At 40.1% G+C, this 22,340-nt stretch overlaps 1 protein-coding gene across 4 annotated transcripts in view; it reads left to right on the forward strand.

Annotated features, from left to right (window-relative positions):
- mtus1b (microtubule associated tumor suppressor 1b) overlaps positions 1–22,340 on the forward strand; it is a 166,078-nt gene that overhangs the window by 45,543 nt on the left and 98,195 nt on the right. For all 4 annotated transcript variants that reach the window (XM_063043037.1, XM_063043036.1, XM_063043038.1 and 1 more), the window contains exons 2-3: positions 8,546–10,849; positions 14,504–14,705. In XM_063043037.1, coding sequence (XP_062899107.1) covers positions 8,741–10,849; positions 14,504–14,705 — 2,311 coding nt within the window. In that variant the 5' untranslated portion in view covers positions 8,546–8,740. The remainder of the gene's footprint in view (positions 1–8,545; positions 10,850–14,503; positions 14,706–22,340) is intronic.

Below are 22,340 nucleotides of genomic sequence, written 5' to 3' on the forward strand. Positions count from 1 at the left end.
TTTTTGCTAGCACAAGGCTCAACTGGGCATGTTAAGTAATGCAAATTAGTGATTTATTTTGGATTTCATTAGTGAAAGTTATTCATACTTTTGTAAATTTCTTTTTCTTGTAAGTTGTTGTTTGTAAATTTCTGTAAGGACAAGTTTCTGTAACATGAATGACTTTAAAATATGGGCTAATTGTATTTGGCAAGTTGCACAATCTCTGGAAGGAGGAACAATATTGGGCCAAGGACCTTAAGCAGAATTAGTTACAATTAAAGGAAATTTCTTATTTTGATTACAAACAAGAGAAAATCTGCAGATGTTGGTAATCAAAGTAACACAAAATGCTGGCGGAACTCAGCAGGCCAGGCAGCATCTATGGAAAAGTGTTGGCATTTTGGGCCAGGACTGCCTGCTGAACAGTCTTGGCCTGAAACGTCGGCTGTACTCTTTTCGATGGATACTGCCTGGCCTGCTGAGTTCCTCCAGCATTTTGTGTTGCTTATTTTGATTGTCAAGGTAAAACATTCTAGCTTGTTTTAAAAGTTAATGCAGGAGAATTCATTTGAATGCTATGATGAAGCAGCTGGGTTAATCTGAAAGCATGAGTGTATAAACCATCAGGGAATATCCAATAATATCCAAGGATATTATTGTTGAGGTCCTTTGCTCTCTTCCCCTCCCCCCCCCCCCGCCCCCAGGTAGTGGTTCAAAGCAAGGTGCAGAGAGAATTGTAAAGGCAAGAGGAATTGAGCTTTTTGGATGCAGCATGACTTTTGATTTTGGAGACTGCCAACTGTTTCTAAGAAGCTTGGAGGAAGATGTGACAATAAATGATTTATTATTGATAGCAGGGGCTGGGTTGTGAGGGGAAGATCCAGAAGATGCAGAAAAATGAGTACTGAAGTATTCCAAAATTGAATCATTTTGACAACTTTCCATTTATCAGTCATTGTAGACATGAAATTACCGTCAACTTGCTTTGCAAAACAGATTTATTGATTACTTTTCGACCTTCAGTATTCTATGGAAGAGGAAGTTTGGGATAATTGTAGAGCTACCAATGAATTCATGAAGCTGTACGAGTTGAAAATGCCTTCAGATGAATGCAACTGAGGAGAATCAGAATCGGTTTAATATCACTGGTATATGGCATGGAATTGTTTTGTGGCAGCAGTATATTGCAATACATAAAACTAAAATTTACAAATGTATAGTTAAAAAAATTAATGCAAAATGGGCAAAAAAAGGGTTCATGGGTTTATTGTCCATTCAGAAATCTGATGTAAAGGTGAAGCTGTTCCTGAAATGTGTGTATCTTCAGACTCCTGTACCACCACATTGATGGTAGCAATGAGAAGAAGGCATGTCCTGGGTGATGGGGATCCTTAATGATGGATGCAGCTTTTTGAGGCTGTCTGAAAATCTGTCTAAAATTGCACTGGACTGAATATCAATTCTGAGCTTCACCACTTGTATAGTTCTCTGTTCAGATGCTGGAATGATGCCTTTAATGTAAATATGAGTTTGTGACAAGTTTACATATTAATGATTAATTTGTTGATCTACGTGGAGCTTTTGGAAGTATCCCAAGACTTGTTCATGCAGTAGACTAGCCAAAGAGGAACCACGTCCTGGATCACTGGACTTGTGAAAATTGGGAATGTGAGGAACATGCAGCTGCATCTACATGCACCTGCTCGCAGATTCCATATCAATATTTTACTTTGCCTCCTTTTAGCAGACAGATTTTTAAAGAAAGAAAGCATTTGGTGCATGTGTATTCTTTATATCTGTTTACACTGTCCTTCATGAAACTCCATTCTGTATTCAAAAGAACACTAAATGCAGTTTTTCAAGATTTCAAAAGGTGTGACCTGATAATCAGTTTGACCTTGGACAAATCTTTCACTTGAATCAATAATTTGGCACATCTTCATGTTAATCAAACAAAACCAGTTTTTAGAAAGTCTTTGCAGTAAAACCAAAAGCATACTACACATTAAAGAATCACTACTGTAATAATTATCTAAGTTGCTCTCAAAATAGAACATGTTCAGGACATTTTTCATGAAAACCAAGAGTAGGAATCATTACCATAAGATATAGGAGCAGAATTAGGCCATTTTGCCCTTTGAGTCTGTTCTGCCATTTCATCATGGCTGATGCAATTTTATCCTCAGCCCCAGTCTCCTGCCTTCTCCCCATATCCCTTCATGCCTTGACCATTCAAGAATCTATCAACATTTGCCTGAAATATACATGAAGACTTGGTCTCCCCAGCTACCTGTGGCAAAGAATTCCACAGATTCACCACTTTCTGGCCAAAGAAATTCCTCTTCATCTCTGTTCTAAAAGGACACCCCTCTATTCTGAGGCTGTGTCCTTTGGTCTTGGACTTTCCACCATTAGGAAACATCCTCTCCACATCCACCCTATCAAGGCCTTTCACCTTTCGGTAGGTTTCAATGAAGTCAACCCTCACTTTTCTGAATTCTAGTGAATACAGGTGCAGAGCTATGAAAGTGCTCTTCATATGATAAGCCATTCAATCTTGAAGTAATTTTTGTGAATCTCTTTTGAACCCTCTCCAGTTTCAGTACATCCTTTCTGAGATAAGGGACCCAAACTCTCAATACTCAGAGGTCTCTCCAGTGCTTTATAAAGTTTCAACATTGCATCCTTGCGTTTATATTCAAGTCCTCTTGAAATGAATGCTACCACCTCACCAATTGCCTTCCTCACCACAAATTCAATCTGCAAATTAACCTTTGTGGAATTCTGCACAAGGACTTCCAAGTCCCTTTGCGCCTCAGTTTTTTGCATTTTCTTAGCACTTAGTAAATAGTCAACCCTTTCATTTCTTCTACCAAAGTGCATGACCATATGCCTCTCGACACTATATTCCATCTGTCATATCTTCGCCCATTCCCCTAATCTCTTAGTTTAGAGGAAATATAGAGGCTACAGAAGAACCATCTACCCCTCCAAGCAACATACATCAAAGTTGCTGGTGAACGCAGCAGGCCAAGCAGCATCTATAGGAAGAGGCGCAGTCGACGTTTCTGGCCGAGACCCTTCGTCAGGACGTCCTGCAGAATTCCTGTTGTTTGCATTTAAATCTACCCCTCCATCTGTCTTCATATCATCTGCTAATGTTACAATAAAACCATCAATTCCATCATCCAAATCATTAACATAAAATGTAAAAATAATTGGCCCCAACATAGTCCCCAGCAGCCAGTCAGAAAAGGCATCTTTTATTCCCAATCTTTGCCTCCTGTCAATCAGCCATTGCTTTATCCATACCAGAATCTTTCCTGTAATGCCATGGGCTTGTGGCATGTTATCAAAGGCTTTCTGAAAATCCAGGTACTCAATATCCATGGATTCTCCTTTATCTATCCTGATTGTTATTTCTTCATAGAATTCCAACAGATTTGTCCGGCAAGATTTTCTTTTGAAACCATATTGACTATGGCCTATTTTATCATGTCCCTCCAAGTACTCTGAGAGCTCATCCTTAATAATGGACCCCAACATCTTCCCAGCCACTGAGGTCAGACTACCTGGCCTTTCATTTCCTTCCTTCTGCCTTTTTCTCCCTTGAAGAGTGGAGTGACATTTCCAGTTTTCCAGTCTTCTCGAACCATTCCAGAATCATTATGAATGCCTCCACGATTTCTTCAGCCACCTCTTTCAGAATACTGGAGTGTACACCATCTTGTGCGGATGACATGTCTACCTTTGGATCTTTCAGTTTCCCAAGAACTTCACACTCTTCATGCCCCTGACAACTGGAGTTTCCACTGTACTGCTAATAACTTCCACAATAAAGACATGCTATTTCATGGTCCCCTATTACTACCTCTCCAGCATCGTTTTCCAGCAGTCCAATATCCACCTTTAGTTCTCTTTTAAACTTTATGTATCTGAAGAAACTTCTGGTATCCTCTTTAATATTATTGGCTAGCTTACTTTTCACATTCCATCTTTATTGTAATGATGCTTTTAGTTACCTTCTGTTAGTTTTTAAAAGTTCTGGCTTAATCATTTTTGCTCTATTATATGCCTGTTATTTGGCTTTTATATTGTCTTTGACTTCTCTTGTTAGTCATGGTTGTGTCATCTTTCCTTTGGAATACTACTTTTTCTTTGGGATGTATATATCCTGTGGCTTCCGAATTGCTTCCAGAAACTCTAGACTTTGCTGCACTGCTGTCATCCCTGCCAATGTTCTTTTCTAATCAGTTCTGGCCAACTGCTCTCTCATGCCTCTGAAATTCCCTTTACGCCACTGCAATACTGATAATCTGACTTCAGCTTCTCCAATCTCAGGGTGAATTCAATCACTTCCCCTAATGGTTCTTATACCTTCAACTCTCTAATCAATTCTGGTTCATTGTGCAACACAGAATCCAGAGTAGCTGATCACTAAATAGGGCCAACCACCAGCTGCTCTAAAAAGCCATCTTGTAGACACATCTAGAAAGGCCCCCTCCTGGAATGCAGCACTGATCTGATTTTCCCAATCCACCTGCATTTTGAGATCCCTCATATTTAGGGATTGAGTAACTTACAAAGTAACTTCGCTCTTTTGGCATGTATTTTCTATCTCCGTTGACCATAAGACTTAGGAGCAGAATTAGGCCATTTGGCCCATAAAGTCTGCTCTGCCATTCAGTCATGGCTGATTTTCTTTTTTCCTCCTCAACACCAGTTCCCGGCCTTCTCCCCATAACCTTTGATGCCATGTCCAATCAAGAACCTATCTATCTCTGCCTTAACTACACCCAGGGACCTGGCCTCCACAACAGCACGTGGCAACAAATTCCACAAATTCACCACCCTCTGGCTAAGGAAATTTCTCTGCATCTGTTTTGAAAGGATGCCCCTCCATCCTGAGGCTGTGCCCTCTCGTCCTAGATTCTCCCACCATGGGAAACATCCTTTCCACATCTACTCTGTCTAGGCTTTTCAACGTTCGAAAGATTTCAATGAGATCCTCCCTCATCCTTCTGAAATCCAGCAAGTACAGACCCAGAGCCATGAAACATTCCCTGTATGATAACCCTTTAATTCCTGGAATCATCCTTGTGAGCCTTCTCTGAACCTTCTCCAGTGCCAGCACATCTCTTCTAAGCTGAGGAGCCCAAAACTGTACACAGTACTCAAGGTGAAACCTCACCAGTGCCTTAAAAAGCCTCAGCATTACATCCTTGCTCTTGTATTCTAGACCTCTTGAAATGAATGCTAATACTACACTTCCCTTCCTCACCACTAACACAACCTGCAAGTTGACCTTTAGGGTGTTTTGCACAAGGACTCTCAAGTCCCTTTGCATCTCAGATTTTTGGATTTTCTTCCTGTTTAGACCATAAGACAAAGGAGCAGAAGTAGGCCATTCAGCCCATTGAGTCTGCTCCGCCATTTTATCATGAGCTGATCCATTTTCTCCTATTTAGTCCCACTCCCCCACCTTCTCGCCATAACCTTTGATGCCCTGGCTACTCAGATACCTATCAATGTCTGCCTTAATTACACCCAATGACTTGGCCTCCACTGCTGCCCGTGGCAACAAACTCCATAGATTCACCACCCTCTGACTAAAAAAATTTCTTCGCATCTCTGTTCTGAATGGGTGCCCTTCAATCCTTAAGTTGTGCCCTCTCGTACTAGACTCCCCCATCATGGGAAACAACTTTGCCACATCCACTCTCTATTTTAGAAAATAGTTTGCACATTTATTTCTACCACCAAAGTGCATGACTATGCATTTTCCAACATTATATTTCATTTGTCACTTTCTTGCCCATTCTCCTAATCTAAGTCCTTCTGCATCCTTCTTGTTTCCTCAACACTGCCTGTCCCCCTTTGTATCATCTGCAGACTTGGCAACAAAGTCATCTATTTCATCATCTAAATCATTTCTTCTATAAAAAGAACTGGTCCCAAAACCGACCCCTGCGGAACACTAGTCACTGGCAGCCAACCAGACAAGGATCCTTTTATTCTCACTCATTGCCTCCTACTAATCAGCCAATGCTCTAACCATGTTAATAACTTTCCTGTAATACCGTGGGCTCTTAACTTGGTAAGCAGCCTCATGTGTGGCACCTTGTCAAAGGCCTTTTGAAAGTCCAAATATACAATATCCACTGCATCCCCTTTATATATCCTACTTGTAATCTTCTCAAAGAATTTGAACAGGTTCGTCAGGCAGGATTTTCCCTTGAGGAAAGCATGCTGACTTTGTCCTGATTATCCTGTGTCACCAAGTTCTCCATCTTCATGATTCAGTCATGCCTCCAACATTATACCTGTCAATCTGCAACTGTGCTGCAAGTTCATCTACCTTATTCCGTATATGGTGCGCATTCAGGTACAATACCTTCAGTCCTGTATTCACCCCTTCTCGATTTTTGTCTGCTTTTTACGTTGCAATTCATCCTGTTGTCTGCAATTTTACCCTATCAATAGCTTCTCCTCACTACACATTGCCTGTGTTTGTAAACCAGCTACCTCATCTTCAGCACTATCATCCACCTTTTCCACAATACTTCATGCATTGAAATGTGTACAGCTCAGGATACTAGGTGCACGATGCTCAACCTTTTGATTCCAAACTTACCAACAATTGCCTCTGCAATCTCTCTACTAACTGTTCTGGCACTTTGGTTCCCATCCCCTTGCAACTCTAGTTTAAACCCCAGCATGAAGCATTAACAGACTTTCTTGCTAGGATATCCCTCCAGTTCAAGTGTAAGCCATCCCTTCTATACAGGTCCCACCTTCCCTGGAAGAGAGCCCAATAATCCAAAAATCTTATGCCCCCCTTCCTACACCAACTTCTTAGCCACATGTTAAACTGTATAATCTTCCTAGTTCTGGCCTTTCATATGGCATGGGTAGCAGTCCTGAGATCACAACCCTGGAGGTTCTGCCCTTTAAATTAGCACCCAACTTCCTGAACTTCCTATGTAGAACCTCATTACTCAACCTACCATGTCATTGGACCTACATGGACCATGACTTCTGACTGTTTACCCTCTCACTTAAGAATGCTGAGGACTCGATCTGAGACATCCTGGACCCAGGTGGCAATGTACCATCCAGAATCTCGTTCTTGCCCACAGAACCTCCTGTCTGTTCACCTAACGAATCCCCTATTACCACAGCGTGCCTCTAATCTCCCCTTCCCTTCAGACTCGGTGCCAGAGACCCAACCACTGTGACCTTCCTCTGTTAGGTCATCCCCCCGACAGTATCCAGTGATATACCTGTTGAGGTACATTACATGGTGTAGTGATCTGTGTTAGCATTGCAAAATATGAAAATAAAATCACAATCTAAGTTTGCTTGTTTTAGATTTGTCTTTAATCTGATATGCAAGTAGACATCCTTGTTCAGGTTAGTAAAGGGTACTGTTGCCGAGAACTGTCTGGGACAATTTTGAGAGTCAGAAATGATCCTTGTCAATTGCAACCAGTATTGGTTGAGCAGTGACAGCTATATTTATCTGAATATGGACATAAACTTGCAAAGCAATAGTTGGGTGGTTGGTATCGGTCTGTCTCAAAGGACAATGGGTGATGTTGATATCATCACAAGCCTGGGCGAAAGGTATGGAGATCCTAAGATGCCCAGTCCTGAAGATCCCCCTCTCTCGTCCTCACCAGTGTAGTCTAAAGGAAAGTTTATGAAGCAATACGTGTGGCACCAGCTTGGCTGTAGGAGCTGCCAGAAGGATATTCAATCATGTCTAGCTGCCTTCGAGTTTACTCCATAGCCTTTGCCTCTTTCAAGGCTGCCCACAAGGCAATACGGTTATTTACCCGTAGCTGGAGATCTGGTTCATGAGCACCAGGGTGTGTCTTCACACCAGTGGATCTGCATGCTGTGTGTGCAGGAGCCAGGCCTCCTCCCTGTCCTGACTCAAAGGAGATAATGTGTCACCAGTGAGGAGGCACTACATGAGATTTATTGTTGGAGAGGCGAAGTACTGGCAGGAAGAGACTTGCACACTCAGCTCTACTTTTCGCCAGTGGCGTAAGCTGCAAGTGAGAGTGACAATCACTACCCAATACACTAACATACTGGAGGCATCACAACAACCATTTGGTCACTAGGTAAACATTATGCTAAAATCACTAGGGCTTAATCACAATTTGAATGGTAAGGGCTGGAAAATGAGACTGCAGGTGTATGTCTGCCATGGATGTGGTGGCCTGAAAGGGCTCTTTTCATGCTGTATAATACTGACCCTAAGCTTTGTATAGAGAAAAACCTGCACTTTTGCTGTGTTCTGGGGTGGTATTAATGTTTAAATTTCATACAGTCTTTGCTGTAAGATTTCAGACACTCCACCCTGCAAAAACTCATTTCAGGGAGGTTACCCCCTGCCCCCCCTCCCCGGTTGACCTCCAAGGGTGTATGTAATACTTCAGTGATTTTGTCTAATCTGTAAAACCAAGTTGGGTATATGCAGAAGATGTGACAATTGCAAAATCCAGCGATCCAATTGGATATGCAGTAAAACTAACTTTTGTTCTCTGTTCAGTTGCAGGTAAAGTTCATTTGCTTGAACAATCAGCGTGCAAGTCAATAGTATAACAATTAATATTTTGGCAGAACTGCTCTTTCGTGGATTTTGCTCCTTGCAATTAAATGCACCATTGCTAATGTCAGATCAATGCTCTAAAGGACACTAATTGGAAATATTTGAAGTAAGCTTGCATGCAACAGCTGCAGTGGAATGGAGGAAACTTGGCACAATACAATACGTGATTCTCATCAGTCTGTTTTGACCAGTGACAAACATGACAGCAAACATTACAGTGCACAAATATCTCCTGAAACAGTCCATGTTGCACCCCAATGGACTATTGAAAACTGTATAACGCCAGATATGCAAGTGTTCCCATGTAATAACAGTGGTGGGGCAATCTCAGCTGACCAAAAAATCTCTGTGCTCCAGGATATAGCTGGACTTGAATTAGAAGTGGTTGAAGACCAGCCCTGTTCTCAAAGTAGTTCTTCGGATCAGTACATGACAGCAAATTTGAGTTGCAACTCTGAGAGCTCTGCTACAATAACAGATCCTGGCTGGTGTTTGCAAACTCTCAAATTAAGTACTTCTATCAAAAGTAACCTACCTTATATTGAACCCCTTAATGAAGATCATGCTACAGATTCTGCACAAAAGTTAAAATCTATTACAAATGAAGCATATCTTCGGAAAGCAGATCATCGTGCTTCAAGTAATAGCTTGAACTTGGATACAGTTGATAATACCAATGGTAACAGTATAGGAATGAAAATGTACATGGAAGGTTTAGAACATCCAGTAGTGCCTTGCGAAACAGAGTTGGAAATGAAAGGTATTAGTCTGGGCAGCACTGAGCATGATTCTAGTGCGCTTGTCCTTGAATCATCAGTATTTTCTAATAGTTCATATGATCCAGTTGTATCAGATCAGTCGCTGGATGTTTTTGAATCTGCAGGTGAAAATGAGCTGATAGATAACATGTTGATGACTTATCAACTGTCATCAGAAGTTGACTCTGATTCCAAGGACTCACTTGAGCAGCAACAGGTTGTAGATGAAACAGAGGAAGTGCAATGTCAAACAGACTTAAGTCAGAGTACTGGATTCTCTCTGAACTCTTGCCAAACTCCTAACCAAGATTGCTGTGCAAGAGTAGATTGTGGTATAACCAATTCCACTGATAACCAATATGTGAAATATCAGCCAAAAGAAATGTTAGATGAGCAGTTGGTAGCTGCAAATGAACGAAGTTGCAAAGGTGACTGCAAGAAACCTATGAGAATGACTGCAGCTCAAAGGTATGAAATTGAAGCTTGTAGAAAGCCAGCTAACTCAGCAATGAATGCCACTTTTATTGTGCTGCAGGAAAGAAATGATGCAAAATCTGCCTCTAAAGTTAACAATTGGAATGCTGATGCACAGGAACTTGCACAAGCAAAGGATGTAAATAATGAAACATTCTTAATTTCAAATTTAACGATTCATGAAGATGGAAGTTCATATTCTCAAACATCAACCCCATTACCAGAGTCCACAACAGCTTTTTTCAGCTCACCATTTCAGAATCCAACAGGCAGAACTGAAAGGAATGGTTCATTATCTGCAGGAGAGTCTCCAACTAACTTGCAGCTGCAGCCAAATACAAAGGACCCAGTACAAAAGAAATGCTGCAAAGTAAAACGTAATGCAAATGTGAAAGTCAAATTGACTAAAGTGGAGATAAAATGCTACCCCAAGCCTAACTTCAACAATGTCAAACCTAAAGTTGTATCTAGAGTTCATATGAGCTTGCCACCAAAAAATGTCCCCTCTTCATCAGAGGATTCATCAAAAAACGTTCCTAGATCACCTCTATCTCCATGTTCTCAATCTTCTAAAGCCCTGAATAAAGGTAGTCTTTCAAAATCAGCACCAAAACCAAAGACAGCAGTGTTGAAATTGCAGAATGTCACATGTAGGAAAACTTTTCCTGCAAACAAGCAACATATTTCAACTGCAGAAAATATTTTAAAATCAAATGGTAAGAGTATTCAAACCTCAATGGCTTCCAAATTGGCTTTGGTTGATGAAGCATCAAGTCAAGTGCACAACTCATTGGGCGATCGAAAGTCATCATCATCTATAAGCACAACTCACGAGCTTAATAAAACTTTTCACTGTGGTGGCAGGGAGAGAGCCAGTCTTGCAAAGCAGAATGTTCCTGTTATTGAAAAACCAAGAGCCAGATGTAAAAGTTTAGCAGATGCAGCAGATCATGGAGTTGGTTGCAATGTTCCAGTTTCTATGGCTGTACTGAAGAAGACTCACAGCACAGAAGTAAGTGATACCTGGCACATTTGAAATTTAAGCCTTTTGGTGAATGGTGAACTCTATCTTGTTAATTTTCTGTTATGAGCAATGGCAACTGCAGGTGGCATCATTTGTAAAAAAAATTTTACTGGAAGTTGGAATTGAAGTGTGCATGAAGACAGGTTATTTGCTGTTCAAATCAAAATTTTCTGATCACAATTATTACTGGTCCAACTATGACAAGTGGAAAGAGAAGATTTAAAACAATGTCACAAGGGAGCACTGATTAAACTACAGCAGTAAACTTAATTGTTTATTTCGGCGAGAAAATAACCTTTGTTAGAAAGTCAGTTCTGTGAAAAGCAAGCTATTTTCGACATAGAAGAAAGCAGCAAAAATATTTTAAGATTTGCTAGGTTTGCAAATTCAAGAATCACTTAGGTTTTGAGGTTTTGCAATGAAATATGGATGGTGTTGACTAACAAATGCTGCCCTTGTTCACTCCTAACTGCAGCTTAGCTAGGCCATTTCAGTTGTTAGGGTTCAGTTTGTTAATCATTATGCAATATCAGGATTCAGCAATAAAGTTACTTGGCTAAAAGCCAGTAGCACAAATCAATAAATACTAGTTTGAATGCCACTTCATTAGCTGGGAAATTTAAATACATTAATTAAAAATGGGTATCATCTGTCAATGTGACCATGAAAATAACATCTATTGAAGACGGGGCAGAAATATCGTGAATTTCTGCCCCGTCTTCAATAGATGTTATTTTCATGGTCACATTGACAGATGATACCCATTTTTAATTAATGTATTTAAATTTCCCAGCTAATGAAGTGGCATTCAAACTAGTATTTATTGATTTGTGCTACTGGCTTTTAGCCAAGTAACTTTATTGCTGAATCCTGATATTGCATAATGATTATAGCAGCTTTATCAGTTGTAGCATTCCTGAACACTTGACTAAAAACCTTTTGGCTTGAGTCAGTGACCTACACCATTTAATCCTTTGATTGTTGGCAACTGAAATTGAATTAAATTAGAACTCATGCTAATATTGACAAATGCTCCATTAAATTTGATCTATCCTGCCTGGTGTGGCTAGAGATGCACAGCTCTATAACAGGTTCATAAATGTCCTCGAACTAAATGATTTGCTAGGCCATTTCAGAATACAGATTCACAAATGCAGACTTTGACATTGACATCCTAGGTATGAGGTTTTAAGAGAGGAAGTACTGTTTATGTCATCCTGTGGGGCGCACATTGGAAATATGCAGCTATATCCAAAAAAATAGGGAATAATCAGGTATCTTTGAGAAAATTGAAGGTCCCTGCTTGTATTTGGTTTAATGGCTTCAAAATATCTAGGACTATTTTCATGATTTTTGTTTGGTTAAGTGAAAGTAGAATTGCCCAACTTGATTTGGAAAGGGTCTGGGAAATAAGAATGGTATAAAGACTAATGTCCATAGTTTTTGTAGACAATAAGGATGCTGAGTAGCATAGAATCTTTGCAGGTAAAATGCAAGTGGTGGCAGAACCAGCAGTAATACTTAAAACAATAGCACTGATTTTGACATCACAGTTGACATTGAGGGATGAGGCATTTTGTGTCACTAATGACATGCTGCTCAACTTCTGGAGCTCTGATCAAGCCATGGTTTAAGCATGGTCAGTAAGGCTATCGGTTAGAGATGAAGATAAGTTGATTCTGATCCAGATGTTTGAGAGACAGTAAGGTGATATTTTTAGTTTGTTTTAGTTGACATGAGAGAATGTTAGGGAGGGGTGGCTGATGCCAGAGACTATTACTTGTGAACATCCATTTCCCTCTGACCATAGAAAGGGGGAGCTGTTCATTAAATGCCAGTAGATAGTTGAGGACCCTACCCAGTGTTCGCTCTGGTAAAGTGGGTTTGGGAGCAGAGTTCGTAGTTTCAGGTTTGCATTGTTTGAAGGTGGTCAGATTTATAGCATCATGAAATACACTCTTGCTTTGATGTAGACAGATATTGTAGATTTGTGAATTGAATTTCTTAATTGCCAAGCTTTAGATATAAAATGGAGATATTGCCTGCACCTGAGCTCTTTATCAGTATCCTATTGGTCAGAAATGGTGGCAAAGCTAGACTAAGTGAGTGGCTGTGGGATAGTCAAAGCTGCTTGTATCAAAGACTTAGTTAAGGTGGTATTCAAAGTGCTCCTAACAGTCCCCGTCTTTCAATTTCATCTGTATTCAATAGGTAGGGCCTTGGATGCTTAGGCTAAAGACTTTTTTTCAACTCTGAACTGACTTGCGTAAGTCATGGCTGTCAGTTTTGAGCCTCCTGTGCTCTTTCCATCCTCTTGTTATTTGTTATCTCTTTTGCTAGAATTCTACTTTCAGTTGCCTGTAGTACTGCTTTTTGCCTTCAGGAATGATAGAATTTTAATTCTGGGATAACTTGCTACCAGTGACTTCTCTCTTCAAACCAGTCCAAGTGGTTTTAGGGAAAGAAGTGAAATCTCTTTACAGGTGCCAATTATGGACTATTTCAGAGAAGCCAATAACCATTGGACAGTGTGGCTTTTTTGGCTGAGATGTCTAGCCATGTAATTACCACTAACTTTCCAGATGAAAAGTTTTGGCCCAAAGTGCCAACTGTTTATTCCCCTCCATAGATGCTGCATGATCTGCAGAGATTCTCCAGCAGTTTGTGTGTTACTCAGGCTTTCCAGCATCTGCAGAATCTCTCATGTTTATGGCTAAATTTTTTGTTTGCAAGAGTCTCAGCATCTTGATTTGTCTATAATACATAGCTGACCAATAAAAAAAAGTTCTGAATTTGTTCAAGCATTTGTTTATCTTGGTTATATCCCTGTCCTTTGGAAGGAGATGTTTAAAGATGACACAAAACAGATCTGTATCATTTAGTACATGCATAGTGAGCATCTGTTGGTATTAAATGAGAAGCAGTCAAAAATCATTTTGCACAAATGTCATCTTTTTGTCAAAATTTCTGATTTGTATTAAATCTAACTGGATATAATCAACTGAATTTTCAATTTTACACCTTGTAAGTGTATCCTAATCCAGAGAGACCTGGCTGTGTTAATAAACAATGCCAGTACTCAAATGGTTATACACTTTGTAATGAGGATAAGATATTTTTGTCCTTCCCTCTTCCTCATAGTCTGTGCTCAAAACAATGCAGTTGGCTTTAGCAGTGTTCTTTAGATCCCTTCCCTGTTAATGTGTTTTAAAATTGTTGTGCAGCAATCAAATCCACTGTTTCAAAGGCAGCGTGCCTTAACGGTTGCAGCTTTTGTTTTCCATTTTAACTTTGAGTCATCAACATTTGAATGTCTTTCCTGACTATGATTTCTGTTTCTCAATTGGAATTGCCATAATTTAAGTGAAACCACTTACCATGTAAGTAATATTAGTGCATTACTCTTTGTGTTTAGTTTATGGCACTGACTGCTATGCTTGATTATATGTAGCAGTATTGGATCTGCTTGAAGACTTGTGGTTCTTGCAAAACTATCCTTATTCAGTAAGTGTTTATACAGGACAGAATTAGGAATGTTAGTTTCTTGTGTCCATGATTTTAAACTTACATAATTCCTAAGTTGTTTGTATTAGGCAAGTGGATCTATTTCAGGTTTATTTTGCATAGCCTTTTTTTTTTCAGGTTGTTTTAACTAAGTCTGCACCCAGTGATCAAGTTGGGCGGAGGCCATCGTTCAGCAATAAGAGAAGCTTGCCTATGCCGTCTCAATCTGCAAAATTAAGAGTACAGTCTTCTGTGTCTAAATTGTCTCTGGAAAGTGTAAGGAAGGATGACCGCACCAGTGTCATTCAGGGTCCAACAAATAAACAGCTACTGCAATTTGGTAAGCTAAATACTAAAAAGGTTGAACTTTTGCAAAATGGGTAATTTCTTAAACAACCAGTTAATATGGAATTGTAGAATGTTGTTTGGCTTAATATCTCCCTTTGCTGTAAGATGCTTGTTGACCAATTCAGTTTTCTAGGATTATGTTAATGGTAAATGAAAGGGGGATTGGGATAGTCTGTGGTAGGTATGCATTGCCAAAAAAAAAAGCGACTACTTGCATGTGTCTTGAATATTCTGCATCAATATTCTTCACAGCTTTGGAAAAGCTCCAAAAGGTTTCAATTATGCTTTTCCAAGATATTTACAGGTAAATAGTGATTAAATGCAGTAATGGGTGGGGATGGCATTTTCTGATTCCAAACTAGCAAAGTAGGAGTTGTACTAACACAGCCTTTTTGCTTTAAAGTATTTTGGGGTGGGCATGCTGGAAAGAATTTAATTTACTGTATATAGCAGCCAAAGCTGCAAAGGAAATTTAGTGTGCAGTGTTCTTTTGAAGATTGAATTTGAAAGGTCAGGGATGATTAGTCATTTTCAATGCCCAACATTTGGACAACAATGCTGTTTTTTTTTGAAGCAAGTGTTAATCACTGACTTTTTAATTCCCCCAGTTGAAATTTGGAAGATACTTCAGCTGTATATTGAACTATGTACTGTGAATCTCTTGCCACGCAATTTCAACACGCGTTGCCTTTTAACTGGATATTTTTACAGATTCCTTAGCCATGGCAACTTACCAGTATTTTGCTGTTGCTAAAAGCAGAAAATACTGAGCAGCATAGGGAGCATTTCTGGAATGTTACCTCTTCCTTCCACAGATGGTGCTGAGTTGCTCTAAACTTTCAAGCATTTACTACTACTGATTTCGATCAGATGAGTTTCTCTAGAGTTTTGAAAACACTTTGAGCATGTTTCAGGGCATTTAAGTATATCCTGCTTCCTTTGCATTGCTGCATTAGTAAGTTGCCTATATTCTAACGGCAAATGGAATTTTGATATTGAAAGCCAAATAATTTTTGAGATCCAAAAGAGGACTCATTTGCTGTGACTAAATCTATCAAATTGGCAGTTAGGCACTTTCTCTTGTAATGGGGTTTAGTTTGCACAAGTCTGCTCTTTTTGCCCAATTTGAAGAACAATAGTGCCTTAGTAGTTCAAAGTATTTGTTTCTGTGAACTGTTGAACAAAGAAGTTCTTGTGAACTTGGTAATTGAAACCAAATGAAATAATTTGAGGCCAGGGTTAAGGTTGGATACAAGGCATGTGCACTTGGTTTATAAATTAATTGTAATGAATATTTGTAGATGGAGTCCACAGTAATGCTGTAACTTGTATCTCTAATCTTGCAGTGTTGCACTAATCTAGCCAGTCATTGTTCTTTAGAAATTTTAAGATGCATTTCCCAAAATACTTAATTTGCATAACTTTGCAAATAAGCTGTTAGTATCATGTATTCAGTGATTAAATTTCAAAAAGGAAAATGTGCTTTAAAATTTGTTCAACCTGTTTGGGCTAGATGCAGACAGGCTCAAAGTGCAGAGGTGCTGACGCCTGTTTCTTTTGACGTAACTAAAACTGCAAATTAGATTCAAACTTTGATTGTAACTGTGCATTTTGTTTGCATTTAGTATTAGAGATTACCAGACTTTTCCCAGCAATAGGTACTTAGTTAAGATCATCTAACTTTCCACCACCACCCCCCAAGAGTCAAATAGTAATTGGCCAGTTGAAACTTGCCTGTATGGGTGGAACTGCTTTACCAACTTGATGATCTGAAGCTATTTAGGTCAGAGCAATCTGCCCAGTGAGAATTGATTAGTACTCTTCTCTGGTATTCGAAATACCATGAGTACATGGCAACATGCTGCTTGGTGTTTTGATACTTGTGTGGCTTTCTGGAGCAGTTGATCATATGATATGGGCCATCTGTTACCTTTTGCTGTATAAGTAATAATGACAGAAATCAGAAACCCTTTCAGAGTTGGGTTTGATCCAATATGGTATCTCATCAATTGTAGGCTCTCATGGTTGGGGTCTGGAATACTGTGCTTGGTTACCCTTTAGTTACCACAAGTATGGAAGCATAGTCAATGAAACAGATGCCGGGGATGCTGGTGAGTGAGGAACTTTATTCAGGTGTATCAAGTTTGGTGACAGTGCTGCAGTTGGTAGAGCTGCTGCCTTATATTGCCATCCATGCTCAGTTTGGACTTCAGCTGCACACTGTGTAGAATGTGCTTGCTCTTTGACTGCGTAGGCTTCTTCCAGATGCTCCTGATGCTTTCCGCATCTAAAGACATGCAGGTGATCAGCTACTCAGCTGCACACACAGTATGTATGAGTGGTAATATTTGGGGGTAGTTTCCTGTGTGTAAAAATGTAATTTGAAAAATAGGTTTAACAACAGACACAAAATGCTGGAGGAATTCACAGGTCAGGCAGCATCGAGAAAAATGAATTGACTTTATTATATCATTCACATGAGTAAAAATTCTACATTGTGTCTCCATTGAAATGTGCAATCTATAGTAATTTGTAATAATATGTACAACAGGACAGTCAATATAACATCGAAATATAATTAGCATGAATTAATGGTCTGTGGTCTGGTGGAAGAAGCTGTCCCGGCTTTTATGCTGTGGTACTGTTTCCCAAATGGTAGCAACTGCAACTGTTTGTGGTCAGGGTGACTCAGGTTCCCAATGATCCTTCGGGCCCTTTTTACACACCTGTCTTGTAAATGTCCTATATAGTGGAAAGTTCACATCTACAGATGTGCTGGGCTGTCCACACCACTCTGCAGGGACCTGTGATTGAGGGAAGTACAATTCCCATACCAGGCAATGATGCAGCCAGTCAGGATGCTCTCAATTGTGCCCCTGCAGCAAGTTCTTAGGATTTGGGGGCCATACCAAACTTGTTCAACTGTCTGAGGTGAAAGAGGCGCTGTTGTGCTTTTTTCACCACACTAGTATGTACAGACCTTGGTGATGTTTATGCCGAAGAATTTTAAACTGTTCACCCCCTCAACCCCAGGTCCATTGATGTCATTAGGGATTAGCCCCTCTCCATTCCTCCCATAGTCCACAACTAGATCCTTTATTTTTGCAACACTGAGGGAGAGGTTGTTTTCTTAATACCACTGTCAGGGTGATGACTTCTTTGTAGGCTGCCTTGTTATTATTTGAGATACTTTATACTTTATTCTCACCAAACAATTAGTACTAGAACATACAATCATCACAGCAATATTTGATTCTGCGCTTCAAGCTCCCTGGATTACAAATATTAAATATTGAAAATATTAAAAATAGTTAAAATTAGTAAATATTAAAAATTTAAATTGTAAATCATAAATAGAAAATAGAAAAATGGCAAGTAAGGTAGTGCAAAAAAAATACCGAGAGACAGGTCTGGATATTTGGAGGGTATGGCCCAGATCCGGGTTAGGATCTGTTCAGCAGTCTTATCACAGTTGGAAAGAAGCTGTTCCCAAATCTGGTCGTACGAGTCTTCAAGCTCCTGAAACTTCTCCCGGAGGGAAGAGGGACGAAAAGTGTGTTGGCTGGGTGGGTGGTGTCCTTGATTATCCTGGCAGCACTGCTCCGACAGCGTGCGGTGTAAAGTGAGTCCAAGGACGCAAGATTGGTTTGTGTGATGTGATGTGCTGTGCCGTGTTCACGATCTTCTGCAGCTTCTTTCTGTCTTGGACAGGACAACTTCCATACCAGGTTGTGATGCACCCTACGGTGCTTTCTACGGTGCATCTATAAAAATTAGTGAGCATTTTAGGGGACAGGCCAAATTTCTTTAGTTTTCTCAGGAAGTAAAGGCGCTGGTGGTAAGGCCAATCAATGTAGTATTGTCAGCAAATTTAATTAGCAGGTTGGAGCTGCGGGTAGAGACACAGTCATGGGTATACAGAGGGTAAAGGAGGGGGCTTGGGACACAGCCTGAGGGGCACCTGTGAGGGAGCCCACTCTTACCAACTGCTGGCGATCTGACAGGAAGTCCAGGATCATTCAGCATTTCAGGCTAAAGCTCTTCAAGATTAGAAAGGAAGGAGGAAGATAGCAGAATTTAAAAACTGGGGATGGGGAAGAATAGCTAGAAGTTGATAGATGAAGTCAAGTGGGTGGGAAAGGTAATGGGCTGAAGATGAAGGAATCTGATAGCAGAGGAGAGTGGACCATAGGAGAAAGCAAAGGTGGAGGGACACCAGGGGGAGTTGATAGGCAGGTGAGAAAAGGTAAAGGGCCAGAGTGGGGATTAGAAGAAGGTGAAAGGCGGATTAAATTTTTTTATTGGAAGAAGAAATCGCTACTCGTCATCAGTTTGGAGGCTACACAGGCTGAATATAAGGTATTGCTCCTCCACCCTGAGGGTTTAACAACAGTTTTAGAATGTTTTTTCAAAAGACAAACAAGATGTCTGTTTATTGTCTATTGTTGGGCTTGTCAATGTAAGTCACGGCCAATGATTTATTCTAATATTCATGATGCCTTGTTTGAAAATTAGCTGTTTTCAAAATATTTGTATTTGAAGTAATCCATAGTTACAAAGTGTTTTAATGGATAAAATGTGCTATATTACTCAGGTATTTTCTGTCATGACCTATCACATGTTTTTGTAGGGTCATTTAGTCCTTTGGCTCTTCGGGTTAGATAAATCTGTTCTAAATACCATCCACTTTAGAAGGGTAAAAATAGCATGCAACTGACAATGATTTGTTGCCACACTTCTTTCCTGGAGGAATTGTTCATTGTGTCAATGCCAAAGATTTCAATGAAGAAGGATCAACTAAAACTTGGTTTGCTTACAGTAACATTCTAATCTGGGTTGCAACCTTGTACTATTGATTTAACATGAACAGACAGAATTTAGTGATCTGTCACTCTTTACTGAAATGGGTTCTGCAGAATAGTCTAACTATGTTGGAATTCTGTAATATGCTATCAGTTCCTAAGAGAATTGGCCAAATTTCTGGTTAATGGAACATGGCACCTTCATAAATACAAGAAAACATCAAATTAAAAGGATTACAAACACAAATTCTGCCGATGCTGGAAATTCAAAGAAACATGCACAAGATGCTGGAGGTACTTAGCAGATCACACAGCATCTCTGGAAGTGAACAAATAGTCAACATTTTGGGCCAAGTCTCTTCAGGGCTAGAAAGAAAGGGGAATGATACAAGAATAAAAAGGCAGGGGGAGGGGAATAAGGGTAGCTAGAAGTTGTTAGGTGAAGCCAGTAAGGTGGGAAAGGTTAAAGGGCTGAAGCTGAAGGAATTTATAGGAGAGCAGAGTAGACCATGGGTGAAAGGGAAAGAGGGGCTGGGGTGAGGGGGGGGGTTAAGAGGCAGGTTGACGAGAGGTAAAAGGCCAGAGTGGGGATTAGAAGAGGGGCTGGGGGAGGGATTTTTTTTAACGAGAGGAGAAAACAATATTCATGCCATCAGGTTGGAGGCTACCCAGACTGAATATAATATGATAGTCCTCCACCCTGAGGGTGGCCTCATCATGGCACAAGAGGCGATTGTGCACCGACATGTTGGAGCTGGAATTGGAATTAAAATGTTGTGAAAATGGAACATTCTGCTTTTGGTGGATGGAGTGAAGGTGCTTGATGAAGCAGTCTCTCAACTTACAGTGGGTCCTCTGATGTAGAGGATCCTGTATTGGGAGCACTGTGTACAGTAGACAGCCCCAACAGATTCACAGGTGAAGTCTTGCTTGGAAGGACTGGTCATTTCCTTGAATGAAGGTGGAAGTGGTGAATGGGCAGAATGCTTGCAGAGGTAAGTACTGAGGGAGATTAGTGGGGAGGGATGAATAGGCAAGGGAATCATGAGGGATCGATACCTGTGGAAAGAGGTAAACGTGTTTGGTAGGATTCTTTTCGAGATGGGAAGTTGTGAAGAATGATGGGTTGAATGCAGAGACTCATAGGGTGGTAGGTAAGGACGAAGAATTCTGTCACTTAAGACAGCTGAAAGATGGGGTGACCACTAATAATTGGGCATATGAGCCCCCTTTTGGAATTGTATGTGTCAGTGTAACTTCAAGCTATGTAAATTTATTTAAATTAAATGGGTTAATTTGAGCATCAGATAATTGCACAACAAAGTTTGTTTACTATATTCCTATCATTGTAATTCTGGACAATGCCAGTGGGTGGCGTGAAGTAGAATTATTTGTACAATGTGGTGAAAATGTGGCAGAGTATGATTTACTTCTGTTATTTGCCAGATACAAATATTAAGTGTGCTGCACTTTTCCATGCTTTGATGAAGCATATATTTTTAGCACAGTTGAATTTGCAACTAGCAACAACAAACACTTAATACAATGCCTTTGGGTATCACGAATCTTGCGATTATTACCATGGTCACTCACTAAATTGCTTTTTCATGAATTCTGGAGAGGCAGGTCAATGAAATTCAGTGAGTGCATTTTGTTAAATAAGCCCTTGGAATTTTTAAGCAAACTAAAAATTGAACATCTGAAAATCTAATGTTCATTTATCTAAACTTTTTTAAGCTTGCATCTGTCAAAAAGATGTTTGGAAGATTCTGATGCATCAGTTTGTCATTGCCTATGGTAATGTAGATAAAATGAACTCCAGTCCAGATAGGGGAACACTGACCTGTATTTTTGTTGTTTAAGGTTATCCAAAAGGGAATGCTGATAAAACTGGGGTATGAATGTGTAGGTAAGAAAATAAGGTTTTCTTCTGCAACTTCGATACCTCTGGATATAGTATTAAAACATGAAGTTCAGTAATTGCCCAGGTGACACCAATCAATTTTATCATTTTCTCTCATCTAGCTGCAGTTGTGGAAGTAGATGTAATGAAGTCCAAACATGGTAATGCAGCTTGATTTGGTAAATGTACTGAATAAACAGGCCATTCTGTCTACAGTTCTTCCTGCTTGTATTGCCCAAAAGCCCTTAACAGCCACCCCAAACTGAGGTGGTCACTATTCTTATGCCTTTCTGCCTTTTTGTTTGGATAGCTTTTCCTTCAATTTATTTTGTACAATTTTTGTCATGGTTACTGCTTTCCCCTAAAGTCCCCACACTGGGCATATATAGAAGCTTGGCTTGTTAGCTGGCTATGCTAACAACCACTAGACTCAGCTGTGAGAAAGCCACCTTTGTCAGGCAATACATGTCTAGAGTCAGGATTAACAGAGCCCCAATTTGAGCGAATGCTGTGTAAATACACTTAGACCCTGAGGATGCGTTCCTCAGAGGTGGAGCACCATGTAAATCAGTGCTATGCGGGGTCATTATAGCATTATGTAAATGGACATGAATGCTTGATGTTTTAAAAAGATGATATTTTGTATTCACAGTAAGTAACAAACACACAAGTAAGCCTAACCTGAACATTAGGGGAGCAGCAAGACATTGCAGCAGCAGCGGAAGAGGAAGAGAGCCGGTGGTGTGTACATCTGAGGGACCAGGCTGTGGGTCCTCCTCGAACTTTGCTGCCTTCTTCAAACAGGTGTCGAGATTTGACTGCCTTAAGTTTCCTCTCTCGAAGCAGTTCTCAGTAGCAAGAAATCATGTCGAGAACATCTCTCTCTGCCTTATTGCTTTGCTCCCAGTCAGGATCGTTATCG

Source organism: Mobula hypostoma, chromosome 3 (assembly GCF_963921235.1).
Source record: "Mobula hypostoma chromosome 3, sMobHyp1.1, whole genome shotgun sequence".
NCBI classification, from domain to species: Eukaryota; Metazoa; Chordata; class Chondrichthyes; order Myliobatiformes; family Myliobatidae; genus Mobula; species Mobula hypostoma.